The 19,056-nt window shown below is 51.0% G+C and overlaps 8 protein-coding genes across 8 annotated transcripts; 6 read left to right on the top strand and 2 right to left on the bottom strand.

The window, feature by feature from the left end:
* Nucleotides 1-2: 2 nt before the first annotated feature.
* On the bottom strand, nucleotides 3-3,908 carry BDV59DRAFT_171209 (putative importin 11). The gene is made up of 7 exons (XM_073688540.1): nucleotides 3,507-3,908; nucleotides 3,339-3,439; nucleotides 3,146-3,283; nucleotides 2,069-3,084; nucleotides 1,538-2,010; nucleotides 1,300-1,488; nucleotides 3-1,246 (listed from the first exon to the last, which is right to left on the bottom strand). The coding sequence occupies exons 1-7, from the start codon at nucleotides 3,663-3,665 to the stop codon at nucleotides 194-196; spliced, it is 3,129 nt and encodes a 1,042-aa protein (XP_073551443.1). The 5' UTR covers nucleotides 3,666-3,908; the 3' UTR covers nucleotides 3-193.
* A 287-nt stretch (nucleotides 3,909-4,195) lies between these two features.
* On the top strand, nucleotides 4,196-4,968 carry BDV59DRAFT_171205 (uncharacterized protein). The gene is made up of 2 exons (XM_073688539.1): nucleotides 4,196-4,434; nucleotides 4,487-4,968. Exons 1-2 carry the CDS (start codon nucleotides 4,338-4,340, stop codon nucleotides 4,633-4,635), a joined length of 246 nt encoding a protein of 81 aa, XP_073551442.1. The 5' UTR covers nucleotides 4,196-4,337; the 3' UTR covers nucleotides 4,636-4,968.
* Nucleotides 4,969-5,417: 449 nt separating this feature from the next.
* Nucleotides 5,418-7,498, top strand: BDV59DRAFT_111504 (aldehyde dehydrogenase family protein). Its single transcript, XM_073686613.1, has 4 exons — nucleotides 5,418-5,769; nucleotides 5,851-5,920; nucleotides 5,974-6,407; nucleotides 6,475-7,498. Exons 1-4 carry the CDS (start codon nucleotides 5,725-5,727, stop codon nucleotides 7,363-7,365), a joined length of 1,440 nt encoding a protein of 479 aa, XP_073551441.1. The 5' UTR covers nucleotides 5,418-5,724; the 3' UTR covers nucleotides 7,366-7,498.
* Nucleotides 7,498-9,310, bottom strand: BDV59DRAFT_111520 (acid phosphatase PHOa). The gene is made up of 3 exons (XM_073686614.1): nucleotides 8,903-9,310; nucleotides 8,789-8,850; nucleotides 7,498-8,729 (listed from the first exon to the last, which is right to left on the bottom strand). Exons 1-3 carry the CDS (start codon nucleotides 9,095-9,097, stop codon nucleotides 7,631-7,633), a joined length of 1,356 nt encoding a protein of 451 aa, XP_073551440.1. The 5' UTR covers nucleotides 9,098-9,310; the 3' UTR covers nucleotides 7,498-7,630.
* Nucleotides 9,311-9,670: 360 nt separating this feature from the next.
* Nucleotides 9,671-11,579, top strand: BDV59DRAFT_171199 (pex2/pex10/pex12 family protein). Its single transcript, XM_073688538.1, has 3 exons — nucleotides 9,671-10,111; nucleotides 10,168-10,431; nucleotides 10,487-11,579. Exons 1-3 carry the CDS (start codon nucleotides 9,803-9,805, stop codon nucleotides 11,345-11,347), a joined length of 1,434 nt encoding a protein of 477 aa, XP_073551439.1. The 5' UTR covers nucleotides 9,671-9,802; the 3' UTR covers nucleotides 11,348-11,579.
* A 273-nt stretch (nucleotides 11,580-11,852) lies between these two features.
* ilv3B (putative mitochondrial dihydroxy acid dehydratase) lies at nucleotides 11,853-13,791 on the top strand (the record flags this gene model as incomplete). The annotated part of the gene is made up of 3 exons (XM_073693280.1): nucleotides 11,853-12,011; nucleotides 12,072-12,285; nucleotides 12,338-13,791. The coding sequence occupies 3 exons, from the start codon at nucleotides 11,853-11,855 to the stop codon at nucleotides 13,789-13,791; spliced, it is 1,827 nt and encodes a 608-aa protein (XP_073551438.1).
* Nucleotides 13,792-14,662: 871 nt separating this feature from the next.
* BDV59DRAFT_171196 (RNA 5'-triphosphatase domain-containing protein) lies at nucleotides 14,663-17,368 on the top strand. The gene has a single exon (XM_073688537.1). It carries the CDS (start codon nucleotides 15,227-15,229, stop codon nucleotides 17,237-17,239), a length of 2,013 nt encoding a protein of 670 aa, XP_073551437.1. The 5' UTR covers nucleotides 14,663-15,226; the 3' UTR covers nucleotides 17,240-17,368.
* A 398-nt stretch (nucleotides 17,369-17,766) lies between these two features.
* On the top strand, nucleotides 17,767-18,772 carry BDV59DRAFT_191187 (40S ribosomal eS19 domain-containing protein; the record flags this gene model as incomplete). Its single annotated transcript, XM_073691862.1, has 4 exons — nucleotides 17,767-17,796; nucleotides 18,215-18,278; nucleotides 18,347-18,407; nucleotides 18,481-18,772. 4 exons carry the CDS (start codon nucleotides 17,767-17,769, stop codon nucleotides 18,770-18,772), a joined length of 447 nt encoding a protein of 148 aa, XP_073551436.1.
* Between the last annotated feature and the right edge of the window lie 284 nt (nucleotides 18,773-19,056).

Here is a 19,056-nt window from a genome sequence, read left to right as displayed (position 1 = left end):
TTATCAAATAGCACTGGTATTGGGAGTATGTAAAATAGTAATTTGGATATATTTCAAGACAGAAAGACAGTAAGGTTCATAAAGTCGCTGAGACCGCCCCAGTGCAGCTACCTTGTCCTATTGTCTTCGCAATATACGGGAAAGGATGAGACGAAGCTTAGACAATGCAGGTACTTTGGTATCTCAGAATGTACTAAAACAGCCCCAGTGCGGCAAATGCAGAAACAACCTCTCTATCGACATTGAGAAGCCAATCTTCCTGGAAGCGCTGTTCCCCACCGCATCCAACAATCAACGAGCGCAGCCGTTCGCGGACAAAGTCTCTGATGTTGATCTTGTGGAGCACATCGGAACTCTCCCATTGTCGGCGACGCTCGTTTTCCGGGGGTTCATTCTCGTCGTATCTTCCTGTCTCAGCGGCATTCCAATAGATCAGATAATCACCGCCGCGGGGATCGCTGGGATCACTTTCCGTTCCCTCAGCAAGTTCAGTGATAATGTCAGTCCAGGTGTTAAGATACGATTGTAAGTGACTGAGTATGTACGGGGGAGGTTGGGAGTCCGGTCCGTTGAGAGTGAGGAGCTGGGTAAGGGCAAGGGCATGAAGCTTCTTTTGTGAAACACTGCCGATGTTATCGTAATGAAGGAACCATTCTGTCAGGATCCAGGTAAGGACTTGCTCTTCGGATGTGCCTGTAGCCGCAGAGGCGGCGGATAAGAAGATCTTCGGGTATGCGAGGGCTAAGCGAGCGAGAACAGAGAAGTAATCTGTCTCGACGACGCCATAGACAGAAGTCTGCTTTCTATTCGGGCCAGTTGTTTGGCTAGCCTCGTGAGCGGAATATAGACCCTCCAGGAGTGATGACAGGAACGAACTGTCAAGGAGAGACCGAGCAAGGACGTTGTATGTATTTTCGCTGCCATCCACGGTCTCGGCACCGCGGATCATCAGTTCCACTAGACGGGGAACAATGCCTAGGCGTTGACGAGTAGTTGCATGGAGAAGAGATTCAAAGGAAGCCAAAAGAGGCAGTCGGATCCTATCGCTGAGAATCTCCTGAGGAGCAAGATAGATATACGACTCGGCGATCTGAAGGGCTTGGGGAACACTGTCGGTCGCCGCCTCAAAAATGGGGAAAAGCGCGGGAATGAGTGAGAGTATCTCGGGAGAAGCTGGGGAGGGAGTTTGCATCAAGATGGCAGCCCACAAGTCAAGGGCTTCTTCCAAAAGATAAATTAAGGTTTCCTGTAGAAAAATCAACAATAAGGCCAGGTAGGGCCGCAATGAGTGCAACGTACCGAGCCAGGTTCGACTGAATTCTGGATTAAAGGTAGGATGATGGGGTGATACCGCACGGATTCCTGTTTCAAGGAGTTGATCAACGATGAAAGCAAAGTAAGGATGGCCTGCTTCATTAAATGCTCCTCTCCAGAACTTTCCCAGAGTGGAGGCAGCAGCGATAGAATCTGGTCAGAGAAGGGTCCAATCTAAAGCAAGTCAGTATACCGTGATAAACGTGCTTAGAATCATGCATACGTGATCTTCCATTTTCACCACTGTCATCCGGACAGTGTCCAGAAGCCCCATCTTGGTTTCAGTGAGCTCAACCTCCTGGACAAGTGAAATCAAATCTTGAAGAATAGCGGGCGCAAATGGCAAAAACCCTGCTGGAGAGAATTCAAAAGGCTCAAGCACTTGCTTAAGTTGCCTTCCGGCAGTGATCCGCACCACCAGATCATTCACGGGATCTTGCTTGTTGAGAAGATGTTGGAAGATCTGATAGATAGCATTCTTATTCAGTTCACTCGATTTGATGGGAACCCATTGGCCCAGTAGGATCGTAACTCTTCGACGAAGAAGGTTGTACCCCTGTTCCTGAATTTGGACTTCAGGAATGAGTGTTGTCTCCAAAAATTTGTTGAAATCCAAGTGCTGTTCAAGACTTGCCGCAGCCAAACCGATGGCTGAATACAACGAATCCTTGAGCAGCACATCCCGCTTTTCGGGGCCTGTTAAGAGGGCTTTCGTTAATGAGATGAACCACAGCTAAGAGGTTTCCAGACTTACCCGCAAAGGAGTAGAAGACATTCAATAAGCGGGGAATGAGCAGGTCTTTGAAGTGGATGACAAGATCAAGGAAGAGCTTCTCCGAACATGAGCGGATAGAGAACTCCCATGCTTCAGCAACGTCCTCTTCTTTTCGTTCCCACTCCTCGGGGTCTTCCTCCCATTCCTGGAAGTCACTCTTCCTGAATCGGAAAAATTGAGTGACAAGCAATTCCATGACGCTGACCACAAAATCATGCGTGAACAGCTGAGACTTGATAAGTTCAATTGACTGCTTTTTCTCTTCCTTGTCCTCCGGGGTCTGGTATTTGAAAGTCTGCGCCGGGTTGAACGCCATCTTCGAGCAAGCTCGGAGTAGAAGTAGAACCTTAAGCCCTGTCTTCTCCATGAGACTCTTCCCTTCATTGTCCCTATCTGAGCCTAATTGGTCATAGTTCTCCCCGAGTTTGACCACCAAAGACCAGTAGGATCGAACAAGAGGAATGCTGTCTGGAAGCAAAGCGAACGAAGCAGCACGCACTTTGGCCATCTCGACGTGGAGTTTCGATAGCTGCAAAAGATGCTTCTCGATTGCCTTGTGAATGGGTTCAGGCATGTGGGTAGAGCCATGGACGTATCCCAGGAATCTACTGAAATGCGAGTGAGTCAGGAGCCAGAACTCGCGGACTTCGTTGTCGCGGTTTGGATGTTCGTATCCCGCAATAACAAGACGCCGTATGACTTTTATCGAAACCAAGCTCTGCTCCACCGCTTCCAACAACGCGGCCTCATCTGCCACTCCCTGTTCAAGCAGCGAGGCCCATTTATTCACTTTCTCTACATAGACGTGTCCGAGGAGATGGAATATCTCGGGCGAAACAGACTGGAGGTTGGTGCGGGTTCTCTGCAGACGGGCTGTGGACAATTCCTTGATGATCTGTAGAATGATTATAAGGGTACGTGATAGCTGCAAAGGGTTGGCACCGGGTTGCGTCGAGGACCGAAGGGAGGTGATAAGGGAGGAGATTGCGTCGGGCCTTTCAAGGTGCGTTAGCAGGCGAAACACCTGCAATCAAGTATAGATGCACTTGTACATACCAGTCCTGGGGAAATTCGAAGCGCATGATTTTGGCGATCATCAACGCATTGTGGAGGGCGAGAAGAGGAGCAGGCTCGACCACGCCCGCTTGTAAAGCCCGGGACTTGATCTGCTCTTTTTCTTCCTTTTTTATGGCACTTGGGTATTGTCAGTCCAACCGATCCTTTTCTTCACGATGTTTGAATTCCCTACTTTGTCGCAGTCTTCCTCCAGTATTTGTCAATCCCGTTCTTCAGCTGGATAATAGCGAGGTATCGGACTTCGGGGGGCACTGAGTGATCTAGAAAGATATCCTGCATGAATGAGCAGGTGATTCATCATATGTGGTGGTTATAGAACGTCAATGTATGTTTGGCGTACCTGAAGATATGAATGGTACTTTTCTTGCTTCTCCCAGTGTTGGAGTTGTTTCGTGCCAGTTTGCACCTGCTGCTGCGTCGAGCTGGCGGCCAATACCAGAGCATTGAGGACATTGGATAAAGTCAGAGGATTCGCCTCTCCCGGCAGTTCAACAACCATGGCGAAGTAGGAGATCCAGGCACGAAATACCTGGCGCTTCGCTCGATTTGGGGTATGACGCTGCAGGGAGCGGCTTCAATTCTGAGTCGGCGTTTTATCGTTGAACCAAGCCAAGAACCTCGAAGCCACTGGGTATCGTAAGGATGCAGGAAGAACACTGTCTAATAGCTGTCTTGTCGCTGTAGATGAGGCTGAATTGAGGAAGCGTGCAGGTGGGAATGAATTCTTCAAGCAACAAGAATTATGTTGGAGGAACTTCCAGTTTGTCGGTATTGTAACTATCGTAAGGTTTCTCCCCGCGCGGCGGGACGTATCGGTTCATTGTTGTTCCCTTCCGAAGAAGCCCTAAAGGCAGACCCTAACCACTAAACCGTATCGGGACGAACGCCCTTTGGAACATAGTTACAAGAAATGATATCATATCTCTTCAGGTTATCTCGCCTTATTCCAGGCTTGCTCCCTCTGATGTTGGAGACTGGTGGAGACAGTCTAGATCTTTTGTCTGGTACTCATTACATCGTTATGATGTACCCTGATGCAATACACGTCCCTGGATACCCCAGCGGATTATATATATAGCAGTCCCTGCAGTAAATTTCGTGTACCGTAGATATTAAACCAAAAGATTTCCATCGTCACATCTTTCACCTTAATTGTATAACCTTTTCGATCATGTCTGAGTCGGAACATCTTCGCATGGCTGCTCGCGCTGAGCGCGACCTCAATTCCTATCAGGCCAAGCAAGGACTTGGTCCAAAGAGCGACTCGGGTATGTTGCTGTCGAACCGAACTCGTGATATCGCATATTAATGCCGATTTAGTGGAAGAGTCAAACATCAATGAAATGGCCGACAAAAAATTCCCGCAGTCAACGGGTATTCGGACGGGGAGAGAAGCTGGTGCTACTGGAAGTGGCCGAAAGCCCATCCCCGAGGAAGAAGGGGGGATGAGAGACGATCGTGGCAGGTAAGTACATCGCGCTGAAGTATAGACTTCATACTCCAGATTTCTAACATAGCACAACATAGACTGGCAACTGCTCAAGACTTTGAGGGGCCTGGCGGCCCGGAAGACAATGTGAAATATGAATCGGAGCGTCGTCCCGGAGATCAGGATACGCTCAACACTCAGGATTTGAAGCGCGAGGGAATCGCCTAGATGGATGATTCAAGGGAACTTGCGTATAGAGAAAACCCCGAGAAACTATTCATATCAATTGTGCCCTCGAACCTTCGTAGCCTTAATTCATGGGGATCTCGGAGCAGATTGGGCATGGCAGAAGACAAAGGAGCTTAAATTTTCCTAGAGTAAACCTCCGTACTCCTATGCAGGTAGTACATAGTTCACATGAAACAGCGGTTGGCGTGGCTAAAATAGGCTAAAAAGGGAATTTACACCGACTAGCTTCCAGTCCGCTCTATGCTTCCCAATCCTCAACCAAAGCCAGTTATGGGTCAATCTGTTTTCGAGTAGTGCTGCTTCTAAGACTTCTAATGTTGCTGCATCGGTACCAACACAATGAGCTGAAAGTCCTGAGATTTGTTGCACGTTTGCTACTTTTCACGTGCTCTAGGCGAACGACATAAACATCTACGCGTGCATTGGGTAGTCGTAAGATTGATCATGTCACACAATATCCCATCTGATGTCAGACAATATACGCGGTACGCAGTACGACCCTAGAGCAAATAAGAGGATAGAAGCTGTTCTGGATCTCGAAGGCCAAATGATGGTCCCCGTCTGCTGTGAGAACTACGCCGTACCAAGTCTTGAGAGAATACTATAATTGGATGGATGTGCATAGAGCGTGGAGCTACTGGATGAGTGACTGAATGTCAGCATCAAAGTAGCCAACGGGGGGACGTTGGGGCATGCTCCGCAGCCCCATATAGAGTCTTTTAGTCTCGGACCATGGATCCGGAAACCCACCGGGGTTATTTTGACAATCCCCGCACCATAAGTCCGTTCCGCTTATCAATTATAAATTGAGATAGAGACGCCGAGATGGCTGTGGGTGCCAGGAGTCTCCTCTCATTGAGCTTTACACCAGTTGACCAACATGACGAACAACGAAATCGAGACTCGGCTCTTCATCAATGGACAGGTGAGATTGGCTCTCGGCGAAAACCTCATGACGCATGGTTCATGTTCATCATCTTGTGCTGATTCTGCCTGAACGAGTTAGTTCCAACCGGCCGCCGATGGGAAGGTCTTCAAGTTGATTAACCCTTTCTCGCAAGAGACAGTTGCAGAAAGTATGTTGGCTCTTGTTACCACCACAAATTTTTCTGACTTTCATATCCTATAGTCCATGAAGCCGGCGAAAATGAAGTGAACAAGGCTGTTACGGCCGCCAAAGCGGCATATCCGGCCTGGAGAGATCTTACTCCGGCCGCTAGAGGGGCCTATCTTCACAAGATGGCCGCGTTAATCCGCGAGAACATGCATGAATTCGCACGACTAGAAGCCTTGTCTACCGGAAAGCCCATTGCCTCCTACTTCGATGGGCAGGTGGCAGCAGACACTTTCTCTTACTACGCTGAGGCCGGATGGACTGTGCAGGGCTCTTCGAGCTTGAATACTCCTGGCCATCTCAATCTCACGGTCAAGCAGCCGTACGGGGTGGTGGCATGCATTATTCCATGGAATGTGCCGCTTGCGTTCTTTGCTATGAAGATTGCGCCAGCTCTGGCTGCTGGTAACGCCGTCGTGCTCAAGAGTAGTGAGAAGGCGCCGCTGACTGTGAGTTGCTTTGGAAGATTTGCTCCTTACAAATTCCCGCTGACGGTAGCGTCTTTTCGCACGATAGTCCCTCCTCGGAGCCAAGTTAATCGAAAAGGCTGGGTTCCCCCCCGGCGTCGTCAACATCATCTCTGGATTTGGTTCTCCCGCAGGTAATGCACTATCCTTGCATATGGACGTGCGTTGTCTCAGCTTCACCGGATCCTCGTTTACCGGACAGAAGATCCAAGCTGCCGCAGCGACCTCCAACATGAAACATGTGCACATGGAACTTGGGGGCAAGTCTCCAGCGATTATCTTCGACGATGCCGATCTGGAAAGCGCTGCCCAGCAAACGCAGTTCAGCATTCAGATCCTCAGCGGACAGACCTGCATGGCGAACTCGCGCATCTACGTCCAGGAACCAGTGGCGGAGAAATTCCTGGCGATCTTCAAGGAGAAGTTCGGTACGAATGCTCGCCTCGGGGACCCCTTGGATGAGAACACCTCCCACGGACCCCAGGTTGACGGCACCCAGTACAAACGTGTGAAGTCATATCTAGAGATTGGGGAGAAGGATGGCAAGCTCACACTTGGCGGTGATGGAGGCGACGGTTATTTCGTGAAACCGACTGTCTTCGAAAATGTGCCTGAGGACTCTCGGATCATGAAAGAGGAGGTGTTTGGCCCTGTTGTTGTGATCAATACATTCAAAACGGAGGAGGAAGTCATCGAAAAGGCCAACTGCACAGAGTTTGGACTATACGCTTCCGTCTTTACCAAGAACATTGACCGTGCTGTGCGCACCTCCAAGTTGCTGGAGGCGGGCACGGTCGGCGTCAACTGCACGAGCCCTACCATTTCGCCGGATATGCCTTTTGGTGGATACAAAATGAGCGGTGTTGGACGCGAGGGTTATATGCATAGCTTGGACAACTATCTGGAGACCAAGACTATCTTGATCAGAACAAGCTCGTAGAGCTTGTCCCATGTAAGTTCATAATCGACGATATTGGTGAGATATGCGCACCACGAAATATATTCTTTTTTCATGGAAAAGCTGAAGATAAACTACAACGCGATTGTCAAAACTAATTAACTGGCTCTACCAATTCATGACTGTTTCGACATCACTAGCGTTGACAGTCATCACACAATGATCAAGCCTTTAGATTATCTGGAGTAGAGACAGAAATCTCCGAATTGCATATTCCAAATTAATCAGAAATGTAGGATCATCCCTATCAAGAACTAGCTCGAAAATTACCAAAAGCTCCCATGAAAAGGTTGTAGAATGCCGGTAGCTTATGAGACCCTCTAGAATTACCCGCAGATGAGGCGGATGTGGCTGGGGAGGGAGAGGACGTTGTAGATGCATTGTTTCTTGTCGCAGTAACATCCACGTTGTAGCCGGTCTTTGTATCATAAGGGAAGGGGTTCGTGTAGTTGTAAGTTGGAGAAGTGTTTTTGTAGGTCTCTTTGACTATATCAAGGATACCATGGCCAGCGGAACATTGGGCATCCGTGAGCGGAATAGGCCATACGGGTGAGTATTCTGAATATTCGCCCTTGGAGAGCGGCCCGGGGTACGTTTCATTGAGACGAAGGTTGGTGGTGTCAACGTCGTAGTTAACATAGCCGGTCTTGTTTGCCACGATCTCCAAAATATTTGCACCGCAATCCCATCGTCCAAGAGATGGTAGCCCCCAGTTTGCGGAAATACTGGCGATCATTGAATAATGAGTATAGAAGGTATCGTCCTTTGTTCCCTTCAGGTTGTCAGGAATAGCGCCTCCCACGAGTATACTGAAGATCCGATTGTCTTTCGGATACGTCTCATCCTCGTCAAATGTGAGCAGGACCAAGGTATTTTCCATAAAATAGGAGTTGCTGAGCAAAGGAGTAATCCAGCTACGCTCCCATTTAGCTGCAAATGCCAGATCGGTATCGTGTGCATCGTTAGTCATATTGGGGGTGATGAATGCCCATTGAGGTAGTTTTTTGTTATCCAGATCATCATAAAAGTTGGTGAAGTTCTTAATCTGACGTAGCCGCGTGCTATTCTCGGTGACGGAGTCGTATAGGATAAGGGGATTGTGTTTCCGTACATAGTCATCATCGTAGGTCTCTTGGTTGGAATAATTGTAGCCTTGAAATCCAGGATACGGCATATGCTCCTGATACTCACCCCAGGCTATTTGCTTAGTGTCTAGAAGGTCTGCGACGGTCGATACGTTGGCAGGGACCCGATTGAAGTCATCGTTGTCCATTCCGAATGTGTCACCGCCAGCGGAAGAACAATAGTTGGGTTCTGATGGATGGGTCACCGCATAGTAATTTGTGCTATTGGGATTTAGCTGAGGGGCCAAAGAGGCCAACTGTGACTTCTTGGAAGACCATACAGCGTAATTCCTTGCGAAGCCAACCATTGCTTGTTTTCGTTGGCTGCTGCATCCTCAAAGTCCTTGGATACATGTTAGCGTCGTACAAAAGTTGTAGAAACCGTCGATGCTTACTATGTTTTCGAGCCAGACTTGGAAGAAACGATCAAAGGCAAGTCCCTTGACGTTGGAGACGGGGGAGTATGGAAGAGTAGTAGCTGCGGCAGCCTCAATCTCCGACAATGATGGTTCTTCCTCTGCTGTTTGAGCGTAGACCACGGAGGTCACAGTGAATGTGATGAGAGTGGCTGTGATCAGGTACTTCATCATTACTCTCGAAATGGCTTGAATGAGGTAAGTATTATCACAATGGCGAAAGAAGAGGAGTAGCCCCCCCTACATAAGTCGGGGCTCAAGGAGGGGAAGCAACAATCTTGGGGTTGGGGACCTTGTGCCAAGCTCCCGAAAGATGCAAGGACGGAGTAAAGACAGGGAATAGGGTCACATTGACGGCGGAGGATGGTGAGTCCAGTATCGTTTAACTTTGATCATTCACGGTTTCTTGCTCCTTCTGGAAAGGCCAAACATGGGTCTTTGGTGCTTAGTATGCGCATAGTTTCTACCGTTTCTACTGTCGAGAGGGGTATGTTACTAAGGATACTTCCTAGTCAGGTTGCATTGGGAAGGTACATGCAGATATTGGTGTCCAGATGCCGATGATATCTACTTGGAGTACTCTAGTGTCTTCGAGAAATGCACCCGAGAATAGTAGACAAGATAAGTAGCGGCTGGGCGTAGTCTTAGCAGGCACGACTATGGTTGCCGGAAAGGCGCTTAATAAGCCACATCACGTGGATACATTCAACCTCGGCAGGTGCTCTCCGTCCGATCTGGGGAACCGACCGCATCGTCGGCGACGAGTAACTCCGCAATTCCCCTTCAACCGTATGCTTTTCCATTTTCTGTGTCTCCGGTTTCTCTCCCACCGTACACCACTATACAGCCCTCCCACGCCTATCGCACGATGATTATACGATGAGTTCAACCAACTTCGCTGCTGCTCAAGAGCGGGTTCTGGAACGTCGCCGTCTCCGTGAAGCTGAATCTCGCGCTCGGCTTGCGGAGCAACAGCGGACATCACCGGTGAACCATCCCGCGCTCCAACGACTTCCCTACCCACTGAATGCATTGCCACAGTCTGGTTATTCTTTATGGAATGCTATTCGAGGCCGCGAGGGTATAAGGCCTGCGTTTCGCGTGGGTCAGGTTGATGCCGAACTTCTAGATGAAGAACTGCTTGGGTTGCTCAAGGGACAAGTCGGGGAAGCCCTTAAATACTACGGGGTAGGTGTTCTTTCATGATTCCTCCAATATCCCGTACTAATCCAATACTGGAACAGCCTCAGCTCCGCGAAGACTGGGCACATGAAATCCAATTTGCCCTCCGTGCTTTATTGTTCAAACTCTCAATTTGGGACCACGATGCTTCATATGGTGCGGCCCTGCAAGGCTTGAAATATGTGGACTGTCGCAGCAAAGGACCTGTTCATTCGACCCCGACCAAATGGCAAAAGTCACTGTACGGGTTGCTCACCGTCGGTGGCCGCTACGCGTGGGACAAGTGGGAAAGTTGGTTGATCAACCAAGAAGGAGGCTATCAAGAGGTATGATAATGTTCACCCAGAGGGCTTGTCTCGGTCTATTAACTTGGACCACTAGCCATCGCGAGAAGTGCGGCTCTTGTCTCGCCTGACCGACTTCGTGTCGACGACCCATTCCATTGCCGCCTTTGTTTCTTTCCTCGTCTTCTTGGTCAATGGCCGATATCGAACTCTGGTCGACCGCATTCTTCGCATTCGACTCACCCCGCCCTCCGCGCAAGCCAGCCGCGAAGTGTCGTTTGAGTATTTGAACCGCCAACTTGTGTGGCACGCTTTTACAGAATTCCTCCTATTCCTGTTGCCACTCGTGGGGATTAGTCGCTGGCGACGGTGGCTTTCCAGAGCTTGGCGGAAGACCATATCCGCATTCAAATCTAACGATGAGGATGACGACGAGACCGCTGAAAAGCATGGAGAGTTGGCATTCCTCCCTGAGAGAACGTGCGGTATATGTTATGAACAAAACAACCCGTCATCAACGACAGAGAATGAAGCTATCGCTGCCTCGGCTGCGTCGGGTGGAATCGTCGGGTCTGCACAGACAGACATCACAAATCCTTACGAAGCAGTCCCTTGCGGCTGTGTCTATTGCTTTGTGTGCATCGTGCAGAAGATAGAAGGAGAGGAAGGCGAGGGCTGGATTTGTCTGCGCTGTGGTGAGATCGTTAAGAAGTGCAAACCGTGGAATGGCGATGTGCTCGAAGAGGCCCGTCCACAGTCAAGCTCTGGGAAGATGGTAGGATTTGCTGTGGATGACGAGCCTCGTGGTAATGACTCTGAAAAGAAACCAGAGAGCCCCGGTGGAAGGGCAAGTCCTTCACCCGAGGACGAGGCGCTCCAGCACTCTAACCAGTGGTCCACGATTGACGAAGAATCGGTCGGTGACGAATCAGACGCTGGATCCCGCCATTCGGAGTGAACTATATGATTATTGCCATTTCTAGGGATGGCCTTTTCTTTGTTTTCTGTAGATGAGTGGTGATGGTTAGAAGAGCACCCGTCAATGGTGATACCCAGGAGAATTCGCACATTACTAGCTCCTATACTTTATTTTTTACTATGTGATATATATCATTGAATCGCATCTATTTGCATCTCAACCTCATTGTAGGAGTGTTTTATGTATTCCTATGTAAAGGTAGTGATCTCCCCCAACAGTGCGTACCAAAAATGGCCGGTCAAATCAGAGTTCCCCATAAGTAATCAACGCCGACCCCCCCGCAACGGACTGCTTGCCGATGGCCTCCAGCCGGAGGCTCGTCACAACTCCGAGACTCGGATTGAGGGGCTATTCTTATAATCCCTCTACGTCTTCAATTCCTTCGCCTCAGTCGTCCCATTGTGTTCGATCCGCATTTGAAAATTCTCAATCGGCCCCCCGGAACACAACGCCTGGCCTTTGTCTCCTCTGGTTGGCAGCTGTCATGGACCCCTCCAAACCCGCGGTCTCGTCCACCATGGGCGAAGCCAAGTATATCGAATTCCCCTCTCTTCCCGACGATGCAAAGCATGCGGACGGCACACCAGTGCTAAACAGATACTCTACGACTATCACCAGAGGCCATGACTTCCCTGGTGCTAAGGTGGGTTGGGAATTGGACCCCTTAGCCGATCAGTGAACTGACGAGGGTCGTGTTTCTTAGGCGATGCTGTATGCCGCGGGAATTCCGGATCAAAATACTATGGCCAAAGCACCCCATGTTGGCGTTGCCTCGGTGTGGTGGGAGGGTAACCCGTGCAACATGCACTTGTTGGATCTGGGAAAGACCGTGAAGAAGTCCATCGAGGGCCAGGGAATGATCGGATGGCAATACAACACCATTGGTGTCTCGGATGCGATTACCATGGGTAGTGAAGGTCAGTACGCGATCGCCATATGCAGATGATCATGAACCTGACCGGGACGAAGGAATGCGATTCTCCCTCCAAACGCGCGAGATCATTGCCGACAGCGTTGAGACGGTGACCTGCGCACAGTACCACGACGCCTGCATCGCCATTCCCGGCTGCGACAAGAACATGCCCGGAGTAGTGATGGGTATGGCCCGACACAATCGCCCTTCGATCATGATCTACGGCGGAACGATCCAGATTGGTTACTCCAATCTCCTCCGAAAGCCGATCAACGTGTCGTCCTGCTTCGAAGCCGCCGGCGCTTACGCCTACGATACATTGCGCCAACCGGATGACGGTGGCGACACGAGCAAGACCAAGGATGAAATCATGGATGACCTGGAGCAGCACGCTTGCCCAAGTGCAGGTGCATGCGGAGGCATGTTCACCGCCAACACAATGGCTACGGCGATTGAGTCTATGGGTCTCTCCCTGCCTGGATCCTCGTCCACACCCGCCTCATCCCCGTCGAAGATGAGGGAGGGTACCAAGGTCGCCGAGGCTATCAAGGTGTGTCTGGAGAAGAACATCCGCCCGCGGGATCTCTTGACCAAGCGGTCGTTCGAGAATGCTTTGGTCATGACGATGGCTCTGGGTGGCAGCACCAATGGCGTGCTCCACTTCCTGGCCATGGCCCGGACTGCGGGCGTCGACCTTACCCTGGATGATATCCAGCGCGTCAGTAACAAGATCCCCTTCATCGCCAACCTCTCCCCCAGTGGGAAGTATTACATGGCCGACCTGTATGATATCGGAGGCATTCCGTCCGTACAGAAGCTGTTGATTGCGGCGGGATTGATTGACGGGGACATTCCCACCGTCACCGGCAAGACCTTGGCGCAGAACGTGGCGTCCTGGCCATCATTGCCCGACGACCAAGTCATCATTCGTCCGCTGGATAACCCCATCAAAACCACAGGGCATATTCAGATCCTGCGGGGTAACCTTGCCCCCGGAGGCGCGGTGGCCAAGATCACTGGCAAGGAGGGAACGCGATTCACCGGCAAAGCCATGGTGTTCGATAAAGAGTACCAGCTCAACGAAGCCCTGAACCAGGGCAAGATTCCTCGGGGAGAGAACATCGTGATCGTCGTCCGCTATGAGGGCCCCAAGGGTGGGCCGGGAATGCCGGAACAGCTCAAGGCTAGTGCGGCGCTGATGGGAGCCAAGCTCACCAATGTTGCGTTGATCACTGATGGACGGTACTCAGGGGCTAGTCATGGGTTCATTGTGGGCCATATCGTCCCCGAAGCTGCCGCGGGCGGTCCTATCGCGGTGGTCCGCAGCGGCGACGTGATCACAATCAATGCGGAAAACAACGAAATCAGCATGGATGTCTCTGATGAGGAGATCCAGCAACGTCTGAGAGAATGGAAGCCTCCGACCCCCCATGTCACACGGGGCGTGCTGGCCAAGTATGCCCGGTTGGTGGGAGATGCTTCTCACGGTGCGATGACGGACCTTTTCTAGACATAGTATTTAAAATGGAAATAGGATTCTATTACCTTGATGCAATATTAGCGTGTGGCATTTTACTTTTGGGTTTCCCCTTCTATCCTCTCCATCAGCCACTTCTGCAGATCGAAGCTGCCCTCTCGGAGGAGCGACAGTTCTCCATCCCAAAGAATGCTACCCCCTTGGGCCTCGTTCCGTCGCGAAAGACAATCGTGCAATCACTCGTCCTGTACATATCCGTCTCGTATGCGGCCAAACGGACGGCCTCCTGCGCTGACTGAAATTTGTACGCGACACCATGGATATTCTGTCCAGGGGGCCCTTCAACCAGAGCAGGATAACGTCCCCACAACTTCATGCGATAACCCATGATCCTGGCATGATAGGTGAGCGGGCGACCGGGGTGTTTCAGAACATCTGCGAGGGTCCATTCGATCTATCAATGTGCCGTAGAAGACGTAGACTGTTTGCGAAATAGCGCGTCACCTTGGATGTTCGCAGCGGCTGGAGCCTTCATATTCTCCATTTCTGAACCGAGTGGGACAAATATCACTGCGGAAGATTATACGTATCTCGTACTACAGGTCCAAAAGCGTTGAACCGGAGGTATGACCAGTTCTGACGCATGGCGGTTAATGCATGAGCCAGCGGTCGCATGGTCTAGGGTGATGTAATGTAGAGTAAGCAAGCAGTCATCCTCGTATTTCCCCTGGGAATTTGATATCTGTTCGGTTGATACACCGGGGAAAATCAGGGAGGAAGTTGAAGGTGAGCGAGATACTATGTAGTTAAACAACGAGCGTCGCTGAGTCAGAGACTTCCTTTTCAAGTAAATTAAAACTCGCCGTTTCCCCCGGCAGATCGTCAAGAACAACCCAAACCATAAAAGAGAAAAAGGGGATCGTTCCTTCTAGATCCCTTGCCTGCTCGTGGAGTCATCATCGCGGGCATCATCCACTGTCTCCCGCTCCCTCTGCCAATCGTGGTGGTCGATATCCCACGTTGGTGCGGTTCCTTGGATCTGCTATCGTTCAGATTTTCTTTCCGCTTCGCCATCAAACTCGTGGAGTCCTCCAGTTCCCCATAATCGCTGACTCTAGCTAGCTTTCCAAGGAGCCTCCTGAAATCCTCCTGACTGAAGATCCCAAGCGCCACTCGGTGTCTTGGCTGAAGGCCTGCGCGTGGTGGATCAGTCACACGCATGGGAGTGTTCCCTCTGGGCAACGTGTTGCAGGCGGGTCACTCATTGGTCCGATTTTCTCCTCAGACCGACTCCCTCAAGTATTCGCAAGATACGAGAAAGGGAGTTTCGCCTCTGGACTATTGGTCTGGACACTGCACCTGGCAGGGTTGCGCCGCCACGGGACCCCATTGATTGGGTCTTGGGTCCTGGAAAGGCAGTCCCCGTACAGTCTGCCAGCCCTATAAACCCGCAAGCTCTCGGGTCGCGATGGAGGCCCCCGGTGGCCCTTTGGCTCCTGCCAACATTCCTACTCTACCCTTAAGGGCCAGGGATTCATTTCTCTCTTTCTTCTCCAAATACAGCTATAGCTATAGCTTCTTCCCTTCAATACGTTCTTCTCTTGCCTTCGGAGAGGATGCGTCAGTGAATTGGGGTGGTGTTGTCTTTCTCACTACCTGCCTTGTCACCATGGTTGGATGCCACGTTCTTTCCTCTTTCTTGGGGGGCAAGGGCCCCAGGAAGCCCTCCAGGGGGAACCGTCGATTTGGGCGACGCAACTATTCCAAGTCCTCTGCGGGCACCATCACTTCCTCCGAGGACGAGGACGATGAGGATGACTACGATAGCACTGGATCTCTGCGCCATGGGACGGAATTCCGGCAGCAATCAGATGACGCCTTCAGTATCGACCCCGGTCTCCTGAAGAAACATTCGTCCTATCTATCCTATACGACCTCGATAGCAACTTACCCGTCCATCCGGACCTTCTATCGCGAGCATCCTCAGTCAACAAAACTACCCACGAAGCCAACTCCAATCCCATTGTTAGTCTTCATTCACGGGTTGGGCGGTTCCCTATCCCAATTTTCACATCTCTTGACCAGTCTTTCCAACGTTGGGCCGTGCTTTGGAATCGACCTCCCTGGGTGTGGACTTTCCTCGTTCCAACCAACCTCCTGGGACGCCTACACTGTTGGTGCTCTAGCAGAGCTTCTTGCAACCGCCATTGAGCAACATCGCGACAAAGAAGCTGGGCAGGGGGTGATTCTGATCGGTCACAGCTTAGGATGTTCACTCTCGGCCCTGCTTGCCTCTTCCAGCTCACCGATTGGAGCCGACTTGAAAAAGCATATCCTGGGTCTTATTGCCATCTGTCCTCGTGCATCTCCCCTCGGTGTAGACCAGGTTGCCTCCATTCATCGAATTCTCAGAATTCCAGGATTCATTTTTGACTTCTGGCGGCGGTGGGATCGTCGCGGGGGGTTGAACAGCGCCAGTGTTAATAGACTTGTCGGCCCAACTGCGGATTCGGATACGAGGAACCTTCAGCTACGCTATAACAAACAAAGCCAAACTCCAGTTTGGAGACGTATGGTCTCGGGCACATTGCCACAACGTGGCGCAGATGGAAAGTTGGTCGGTGGACTCCCTGGAGAACAGATTTGGTCGGGCGTACAGACACCGGTGTTGCTTGTGGCTGGTGAATCTGACACCGTCAACAAGCCAACTGAGATCATGAAGTTGAAGGAATATCTTGGCGTCGAGCCCGAATGGACCATCAAGCCGGTTGTTCTTCCGGCCCCGGCTTCCCATGCACTTTTATATGATCGTGCGACCTATCGGATACTGGCTGGTATTATCCAGGATTTCTTACGCCAATACACTGACCATAGACTCGACATGGGGTGGCAGTTGAAATATCTCAACACTTCGGGTAAATGGGATGTGAAGAACTTGGCCAAGTGGAAGAACGTCACACCAGTTTCGGAGCGGATCGCAGATACTTTCGTTGCCCTCAAAATGCTACGAGAGGTTGATGAGGAACACAACCCGGTGCTATTTTCGGAAGCGCAACGCGGCAAAATATACGCGGTCATCGATATCAGCTATGAGAACCCTGTATACGATCCTGCCTCATTGGAAAAGGGCGGTATACATTACCACAAGCATCCTACTGTGTCGAAGATACCTCCCACACCTGACGAGACGCGGGATTTTATCACGCTGGTGGATCGATTGCAGAACGAAATCACCGAGAAGTTGGAGAAATCCGAAGATAAATCCATCCCACGACCGGTTGTTGGAGTCCACTGCCATTACGGGTTCAACCGGACTGGTTTCTTGATTGTTTGCTACCTCATCGAGCGGTGTGGGTATGGTGTGCAGGATGCCATCGACGAGTTTGAGAGACGTCGGCCACCTGGCATTCGCCATGCACACTTCATTGACACTTTGTTTGTGCGCTACTGTGTTGGGCTTAAGAGGTCAATTACACCCTAGAGGTGTTCTTTTATTACTACTTATCATCAGCTTAGGTTCTGGCGTTGGGCAACTTTCGGGATACTCTTTGGTAGTTTCGGGCTGGGCTGTGTTTATGATTAGGCTTTATGATAGACTGTACATTAATACCCGCAATAACGATAATTATGACTACCCATAATGTGTGATCCATCTCCCGAACGACCTAATAGTATTAAGGCGACCTGAGGCTTCTTCGACGTAGTCGATCTAAGACCAAAGATCTATACGTTACATAAGCATGTCCAAAATCGCAATGGTGCTAACCAAAAGTGGAAATAGTGCCTGAGGCCGCAACGCCGACGCATTAGGGTACGGCTAGTCCCGAACAGGCTAAGCGAAGTCGGCGGCCACACAGCAACCGAGACACAGAGCGCGAGTTGAGTGTGCGTCCGAAATTTCGACCGACTCTCCAACGACGACAACGACGACCCATCCTCACCACCTCGTTTCCCCCCTTTTCAGCTCCTCCTCCGTACACCTTCGATCCGAGGTCACAAGTCGCAAAAATGGGTGGTGTCACCGTTCGCGATGTGGACGTAAGTTGTGCACTTGTCCCTCTTCCTTTTCCCACCTGGGGTTCCTGGCAGGCATTCGATATGGGAACATCGGGCATCTGGCTCTCGCGTCGCGGCACAAATGAGATCGAATCTGAGGCGCCATTATCGAGAAGGACGATACAAACGACGACGGCAATCTTTTGTGGGATCAGTGTTGGATTATGGGACCGCGAGTGATGCACAAGATCTGCGACTGAGACGGGCCGCATGGCGGATAAATCAACGGACTGTGTGATGGTTATGTGATATGAGGGCCGAATATTCGCTTTGAACGATTCCCGGGGCCAGACATGTCAGCGATGTGCCGTGCCATGCCATGCCATGCCAGACGACCTTTCTTCAATGCCACCCAGTAATGGTCCCGGACTTATGGGCTAACGAGTCTCTCCAACTACAGGCGCAGAAGTTCATTGCTGCCTACTCCGCGTTCCTGAAGCGCCAGGGCAAGCTCCCCATTCCCGGTTCGTGACGACCCCCGTACCTGCAAATTTCGGCCGGAGTGTTTTTGCATACTGACGATCGTGAATAGGTTGGGTTGACACTGTCAAGACCTCCGCCTCCAACGAGCTCCCTCCCCAGGACGCCGACTGGTACGACCATTCTACCTGATCCTCCGAATCATAACGAGACCGTTCCCATCTGACAGGTGAATCAAAATTGCAGGTACTACGTTCGCGCCGCTGCCGTCGCCCGTCACATCTACATGCGCAAGACCGTCGGTGTTGGCCGTCTCCGCAAGGTCCACGGCTCGACCAAGAACCGCGGCTCCCGTCCCGCCCACCACGTTGACGCCTCCGGCTCCGTCGACCGTAAGGTCATGCAGTCCCTCGAGAAGATCGGTGTCCTTGAGCACGACGAGGACAAGGGTGGCCGTCGCATCACCCAGAGCGGCCAGCGGGATCTTGACCGTATCGCCAAGACCACCGTGGACGAAGAGGAGGAGGACGATGAGTAAATTTAGTTTTGCTCACATTTTTTTTTGTTAAAGAAAATAATGAAAAAGTCCTGATGTTCTAAACCTCCGTTGATCTTGCACCTTTTTTCTTTTTTTCCCCGATCGCCACGTTTTATGGAACGTCAAAAACCATTCTGGGAGAGGAAATCGGGGAAGGGATATACACGGCCAGGAACAATTCAATCTACCATCGATTCGGATCGACATGCAATGGGTGTGGGGGATGTGTATGTGAGATATGTGACGGACGGACAGCCTACGGAACCGAAGCCCAGCGAAGAGAG

Source organism: Aspergillus ambiguus, assembly GCF_047715705.1.
Source record: "Aspergillus ambiguus strain CBS 117.58 unplaced genomic scaffold BDV59scaffold_4, whole genome shotgun sequence".
NCBI lineage: Eukaryota > Fungi > Ascomycota > Eurotiomycetes > Eurotiales > Aspergillaceae > Aspergillus > Aspergillus ambiguus.
Note: the sequence above shows the minus strand (reverse complement) of the source record. Positions and strands in the feature narration are given on the sequence as shown.